The 7932-nt window shown below is 41.3% G+C and overlaps 1 protein-coding gene across 1 annotated transcript; it reads left to right on the top strand.

Moving 5' to 3' along the window:
- The first annotated feature begins 281 nt into the window (after nucleotides 1-281).
- On the top strand, nucleotides 282-7733 carry LOC118824581 (flavin-containing monooxygenase FMO GS-OX-like 4). Its single transcript, XM_036594841.1, has 8 exons — nucleotides 282-836; nucleotides 1063-1268; nucleotides 2262-2400; nucleotides 2747-2886; nucleotides 3180-3232; nucleotides 3367-3491; nucleotides 3759-4076; nucleotides 4180-7733. Exons 2-8 carry the CDS (start codon nucleotides 1063-1065, stop codon nucleotides 4516-4518), a joined length of 1320 nt encoding a protein of 439 aa, XP_036450734.1. The 5' UTR covers nucleotides 282-836; the 3' UTR covers nucleotides 4519-7733.
- Nucleotides 7734-7932: the final 199 nt, after the last annotated feature.

Here is a 7932-nt window from a genome sequence, read left to right as displayed (position 1 = left end):
GTGTGTGTATTCTATATAACAATCTCAAAATGAGAAGTATCAGATACAACTACTAGATTTGCCATGATATCATTTTTGCAGTAAGACAGCTGAGACAATGATTTTAATATGTGAACTCATGAGGCCCCAGAATCACTAAATCCACCCCTGGAACTATGAAGAGAAATCGAGGGGTGACAAAAAAGGGAAGATATCTGGAAGCAAAATATTTTTTTTCCCTGAAAGCTGTGGGAATGGGAGCAAGTTGAGAAAATGTCATATCCACGAAAGATAAGGTGGAAAAGGATAAAAAATACAGAGATAACATGAAGTAGGGAGCAGACGACAAAATACAGTCAGCGACGCGAGCGGCCATTGGACGAAAGTTTGTGAGGTTGCGGTTTGGGAGCTCTATTGGAGGAGTAACGCTGTGGGGTCTGTAGGAGGAGGAAGAGGAAGAGAGAGAGCCAATTGTCGAGCTGCAGCAGTGCCACAGTAGTGAGCTTTGGGATTGTTTGGGCTACTTTAGAAGAAACGAGTCGTGCACTGACCGCTGCATTTTCAAAGATAGCGTTTTCTTATGTCACGACTGATTAATGAGCGTTATATGAACGGCATTGGGCTGTTTTAATCTCGCTAAACCGTGTGCTGACACAACACAGATATTAAAGGAGCAAAGTTCGCGTTAGTGACACATTAGCCGACTAAGACACAGTGGAAATGTGACCTGTTACGTTTTGCAGACACTCCAAAATGGCGAATAGTGCAGCAAATGCAGCCTTATCTCCTGTAGACTAGACTCGTGTCCGTTTCTGCACTGAAGTCTCAGCGTTTCCCATCCTGACTCGTGAGGAAAGGTAAAACAGTCCGGCAAAATGCTTCAACGGGACATGACATATGCGATTCATGTTGTTTTTCTTGCCGCGGAGAAAATCCTGAAATGGTCTGCTGCTTTTGAGTCACTCGGTTTGGTCTGTCACCCCTGCGGTTTGGCTTTTGTGTGTGAATGTCATTACACTTTATCCTCGCCTGTGTCCTCCTGCTTGTGTGTCCGCCCCCTTCTCAGTGTTCTTCCTCCCACAGATGGGGAGGCTCCGCGTGGCAGTGGTGGGCGCAGGAGCTGCAGGCCTGTGTGCGGCCCGACACATTTTGTCTCGACCCAATACGTTTGACCCCCCGGTGGTGTACGAGCTGACTGACCACGTGGGTGGTACGTGGTTCTATGAGGAACGCGTGGGCACTTATGACAATGGCCTCCCTGTTCAAAGCAGCATGTACAGAGACCTCAGGTAGACCACTGCTCGTACTGCTTCTGAGCCATTTGTCCTGGTCTTGGTCCAACTAAGTTAATCAGCTAAATTACAAGGGCCCAAAAGGGACCTTTTCTTCATAACTACACTGTAACATGTTTAGCCCTTTAGTTTCACAGTAGTTACTGAGTAATATATCACCACTGTCGAACCCATAACAACTTCTCCGTTTTTGTTTTTACACTATTTGAGAACAGAGATCGAGTTCCCCCCATTGTGCGAACACCTCATGAGAAATGGACCTACAGGAATGGTCCAACATTACTTGAAATATGATTTGCTTTTTTAATGGGGAATTCAACTGATTTTTTTAAATTTCTGCATAGTTTTGTTGAGATGTAAACAAAGTCATTCAGGGTCTGAAGTAAAATGGTTCATTACAAAGCAATTAGAGCCATTTTACTTTCCAGAATGATTACTGAACTTACGTGTCTCCTGAGTCCTATATGTAACATTGATAATAATGGAAAAACTAGAGGTAAATCTGAAGAAAATTAAAGCGTCGGCCTGTGTTTTAAACATATGTTTAGGCCAAACTCTTGTCTCAAAATGGTTATAAACTGTCTTGTGCATCAGGCAGTGTATTCATAACCATTTACGAACATAACAACTTGTGTGAGGGACATCTGGTTCCTATCACCACTGCTGTGAACAATTCTGACTCACATCAAAAATTGGTTGAATTCCCATTGTTCCCTTTAGCTTACGTTAAAAGCTAGCATTTTTGCCTTTCCATTTCACTTTTTTTTTTTTTTTAATTTTTGTTTAGTTGCAGTGATATAGTAGGTCCTGAATGGTAAGATTAATAACTGAATAATAAGGCTACAGTTTAAAGGGCTAACAGGCCCTCAATGAGTTGAAATGTGTGTTGGACCAGGGAAAACAATGGCAGAGTTGGGAACCACTGGGTACTTTAAGCTTATTTATTTGGGCCATAACTCCTATGTCTTTCTGCATGTTCTCCGTTTTTAGAACCAACCTGCCTAAGGAGGTTATGATGTTCCCTGATTTTCCCTTCGACTCCCACTTGCCCTCATTTCTGTCCCACCAGGATGTTCAGCAGTATTTGGAGAGATACTGCGAGAGTCATGCCATTACACCACATATAAAGGTTTTTAAATTGAGATGATCTTGTTTTTTTCTTTATTTCCAGTTATATTTACAAATTACATTAATGTTTTTAGAACATCCTGCTGTGGGTTCTATTCAGAACATATGTGCCAGACACAGAGATGTAGCAAAACAATGTTCTTGAGCTTCCCAAACAGTCTTTTCCAAACTTCATTGACCACTGGCCAAAAGCACCGCCATAGAGACAGTAGCAAAAAACACAGCCAATCGGGTATGCCTCTGGGCCAGTGACGAGTGGCCTGTAAATGTCCTACGGTATTAGTGAGTAACGTTTTTGTGTTGGAGGCTAAAGTAGTGCTTGTGACGGTCTTCTCTCTCGTCAACAGTTCAACACCGTGGTGGAAGAGGTGAAGCCCATCTCCATGGAGACGGAGGAGGGGGGAGCTGTGACGTGGGAGGTAATTTCGCGTGGCACGTACGGAGGGCACAGCACACAGACATTCGACTCGGTGTTCATCTGCAGTGGGTGAGGAATGCCATTTGTGACAGCACAAAAAGCCACTTGTACACAAAGTGAAGTTGATCCTTTAGCATAATTTTTGCAGAGACGCTCTCCATAACATACGTTTATCATCCTAAAAGAGGATTATTTCCATTTTCTCAGTCATTGTCCTGGCATTAAAAGCAATTTCAGCTTCACTGTGAGGATATGAATGAGCGCTTTTTAAACCATTCATAAGGAAATTATGTGAAGGAAGCTGTGAGGAAAAGAGCAGCAGACCTCTAGGCATGACTCATGTGTTCCTTCCTCTCTTACAGACATTACTCTGTGCCCCACCTGCCCTCCATTCCAGGAATGGAGCATTTTAAAGGTGCAGCAAATGTTTAGTGTTGACAACAAACATGACCCTGAAAGTGCAAACTATTACTCACGTACACTCTAACCATATCTCTCTCTGCTGATTTCTCCCTCTATCTTTCATTCACTCTTTTCCTCGCTTCTCAGGAAAGGTGATGCACAGCCACTCTTATCGCTGCCCAGAACCGTTCGCCCATCAATCTGTTGTGGTTCTGGGTGCTGGAGCATCTGGAGTTGATATCTCATTCGAACTGGCTCAAGCTAAAGCTAAGGTGTGAGGCTTTACCATCAGAAACAAGTCACCGCTAATACAGTTCTTTAGGGAAAAAGCATGTCCTAAACTAGAGCATGTCTTTTGTTTAAATAGTTCATTTTATCAATCTTCTGTTTGCTCATTTAATGACAGAAGACATGCAGATGTATTTCATTCATGTTTGGCCTTTTAAGGAATGTTGAATGATGCACTGAGTAGCTGTCAGCAATGTGGTAAGCCGGTACCGACTTATTCTTCCCTCTTTGCTCATAATCCGTATTTGTAGGTGACCCTGAGCCATAATAAGCCAGCTCTGCAGTTCTCTTTGCCCCCGCAAATCCAGCTGGTAGCCCCTGTGGTGAAGGTCTTGGAAGATGGCTCTTTGCTGTTCCAGGATGGATCAGTGGCCCAAGCTCAAGTTCTTCTACTTTGTACTGGATACAGTTACCACTTCCCATTCCTCTGCCCCAAACAGCTTGGCCTGGAGGTAGAGCACCACCTGGTGGCTCCTCTGTACAAGTACCTTCTGCCTCCCACCTTCCCCTCACTCTTTTTTTTAGGCATCTGCAAAATGATCTGCCCTTTTCCTCACTTTCATTGTCAGGTGAGCATCCAAAGGTGCTATTTACTTGGTTATAGGCATAAACTGCAATTCCTTTTACTTTATGTCTGTCTTTCTGTCTCATTCTCAAATTTTCCTTCCCCAGGTCCTGTATGCACTTGCAGTTCTTGAGGGCACAGTTCAGCTGCCTTCACGTGAAGTGATGGAAGAAGAGGCTGAAAGAGAGAGAACGAGGAAGACACAGATGGGTGTTCAAGCGAAACACCTTCTGAAAATGGACTCCGAGCAGTGGGTTTACTACCAAGATCTGGCGACTACAGCAGGATTCTCACCTCCACAGCCGGTTATACAGAGTCTTTATGAAGAAGTAGGGAGACAGCGCCAGGCGAAGCCTCAGGCTTACAAACAAATTAACTACAGACTTGTTGATGCCACACAGTGGCAGCTTCTGGAAGCACCATCTGTACCGACAGATAAGGTCTAGTGTTAGTTGTAGGACCAATGGAAAGTGATTCTAGGACCTTGTTTCAGTACTTTTTGAACATGCCCTCACCAACTTTGACTCACCACATGGAAGTGCGTCAGATCTACCTTAAAAAAGTGGCCCCACACAGTACAAATGGAAGAGAAGAGCAAATTTTGTTTTTTAATTGGAATGCACTTGCCTTCGACTAGGTTAGCATTAATGTGCTGATCAGCTAGGTATTTTTCGAACATATCATAAAAAAAAACGATAAATACTTGTTAACCATATAGGCTTTAGCTATAAGTAGCAGATAAGTTGTATTAACAGTCAGGGGTCTCAGGAGTAGTTTGCAACCTAAAGCCAAGCAAATCAAATGTTATGCTTTTGAAATCTTAAGCATTTTAGCATACTGTACTGCTATAGCTTGTAAACAGCTTTGTCTGCCTTTATTTTTGATTTGAGAAGGAAGGTGCATCCGGTCTCAGTGACTTCTGGGCAAGTTCTCCTGCAAAGCTGACAATCATGTTCACCCCCCCCCCACCTCCCCCCCGGGGGGCTCAACTAATAAAATTACACTTGAGCTAATAGAGTAATGGAACAGCTCTTAAGATGGCATCAGGGACTCCTTTGAGGGGAAATGGTGAGGCAAAGAGGACAAGGGCTTGTTAAAAACAGTATTGAAACAGGCAGTAGCTGTTCAATCGATGTTACTAACTTTGTCCTGACCTTTCCAGTATCCACTGGATTATAGTCTGCTTTTTTAGAGGTGCTGTCACATTAAACGTGACATTTAACATTCTAAATTGTACCAAGAAGTACACTACCACAAGGAAGAAAACCATGAATAAGATGAATAGTAAATGTCTCTGCAAATCCCACAAGAATAGGTGCATAGTTCAGTAAAGATAATTCTTTTACTGATGCAAACGAATAGGACACTAAAACAGTGCATAAATTACAAGAGTCTTAACATTATTAATGCAAATGGATTGTAATATTCTGAATGGAGTCTTGCACATTTCTGCAAATGAGCCTAATCACTTGTGTGTTTTTTTTTACGAAAAAGAAAAAAATCTATAATAATAGTATTAGAAACTATACAATTTCCATAGTGCTACTTGTATAGTAATCTCTAAAATATTTTCACCTTCTATAATACTCAGTTCATAAAATTCCATCCCTGCTAGATCTGCCCTGTAAGTGCTATTATTGTGCATTGGAAACATCTAGGAGCAACAGCTCAGCCACAAAGTGGTAGGCACAGAGGGGGTGCTGCCAAGTGCTGAAGCACATAGTGAGTAAAAATCACTTATCCTCGGTTACATCACTTACTACAGAGTTCCAAACTGCCTCTAATATCAGCATAAGGTCTGTGTGTCGGAGGCTTTATGACACACAAGCCTAAAATCACTATGCACAATGCCAAGTGTCAGCTGGTGTGGTGTAAAGCACATCGCCTCTGGACTCTGGAGCAGTAGAAACACATTCTCTAGAGTGATGGACCACGCTTCACTATCTGGCAGCCTGACGGACAAATCTGGGTTTGGTTAATGATAGGAGAACACCATGAATCAGAATGCATATTCTGCTACAGCATGCAGACACATTGTAGACAATTATATGATTCCAGCTTTGTGGCAATAGTTTGGGGAAGACCAATGCCCCATGCACAGAGCAAGTTCACAAAGACATGGTTTGACGAGTTTGGTGTGGAGGAACTCCAATGGTCTGCACAGACCCCTGACCTCATCCCCACTGAACACCTTTGGGATCAGTTGGAACATGGATTGGGAGCCATGTCATCTTGTCTAACATCAGTGCCTGACAAATGCTCTTTTGACTAAATGGGTGCAAATTTGCACAGATACACTCCAAAATCTTATAAAAAGCCTTCTCAATTGAGCAGAGGTTACAGACACAAACAGGGGCTAACCCCATATTAATCCCCATGGTTTTTGGAATAGAAAGTCATATGGAAAAGAAGGTCATATGGGGTGTGGTCAGTTGTCCACATACTTTTGATCATGTAGTGTATCTTAAGTCTGTATTACTTGTGTAGTATCTTGGGATAAACTACAGTAGTCTTCCAAACTACTAAGCTTCTAGGAATGCTGTAGAAATTCCTGTAGTATTACTATAGATCTTTTTCATAAGGGTCATTTTATATGTATTTACACTTAATGATTTGGGATTAGCTAAGAAACCAATACAGAATAAAAACACAGAAATTAATGTTATGTGCATTAATTCAATTCAGCTACTTTGTCTGGTCTCAGGCTGAGCATCGTAAGGCCAGGAAACACTAAACGCTAGAAGCAGTATAAGCAGTTGCTTAGGGCCCCTGAGCCACCATGGGGCCCTGGATATGTAGTTTTTACAAATTATATTTAAAAAGCTATTTATCTGTGCAATTAGCATTATATTGGTCCCAAAAAACACTTATGTCCAAATAAATACAAAAAACATTGATACAATAAATTGTGATTTAACAATTGTATGCAAAAGCTCAGGTGCTCCTGGTAAAATTACGTTTTGTTGATTTTCTGACTGAAAATAAGTACACATCCTCCACAGAGAGCACACTTCAGCACATTTTAGGAGCACAATTACTGATTATTTGCTGACTTTAACATATTGGGGGGGGACGGGCATAAAATGTGGTCTGTGCAAAAGTTATGGCACATTTTAAATATAATGTTTTTTTCAGTATGTTAAACTAATCAAATAAAAATAAATTGTGCTGTATTTAAGTTTGTGCCCTGTAGAGCAGCAGTGCTCATGGAGTTATTGAGTTAAACCGCCAGATGCCCCTAAAAAACTTCAATATCTGGATCAGGTGTGTTAGTTTAGGGTTGGAGCTAAGCTCTACAGGGTGGTAGATCTCCAGGACCAGGATTGGGCCCTCTTGCTGTAGAGGATGTGTTATTTTATTTTCACTTAGAAAATCAACAAAACATTTGATGAAGAATATTCACACTTTTGCATACAACTGTATGTATGTCAGTGTATTCATGTAACCGCTTTCGAGCATTTCCTCGAGGAAGTTATTGTTTTATTATTTTATTATTACCATCCAGCACCTGGTTTAGCTAATCTTCATTACATTCAATCAGATGTGCTGCTGATGGATTTGAACAGATCCATGCGATGACTGAGGGCATTGAGGAGAAATCAGGAATCAAACCAGACTCTGTTCTTCTAATCACTACATATAAACTACTTTTTGAAAATGAGAAATTCTTGTTGCCTTTTCTTGCATTAATGTTTATTTGGGCTAATTCTAGTGTTTTTTTAAACAGAAGCATGCATATTGCCCAGATATTGTTTTAAACAATTTGCTAAGGTTCCTAAGACTTTACCATTTTATTTTTCTTAGATTTTGTTCTTTATCAAAGTCAAACGGGAACAATTTTTCAAAAATTCAGCATAATT

The sequence above is a fragment of the Colossoma macropomum genome, unplaced genomic scaffold, assembly GCF_904425465.1.
Source record: "Colossoma macropomum unplaced genomic scaffold, Colossoma_macropomum, whole genome shotgun sequence".
Classification (NCBI taxonomy): domain Eukaryota; kingdom Metazoa; phylum Chordata; class Actinopteri; order Characiformes; family Serrasalmidae; genus Colossoma; species Colossoma macropomum.
Note: the sequence above shows the minus strand (reverse complement) of the source record. Positions and strands in the feature narration are given on the sequence as shown.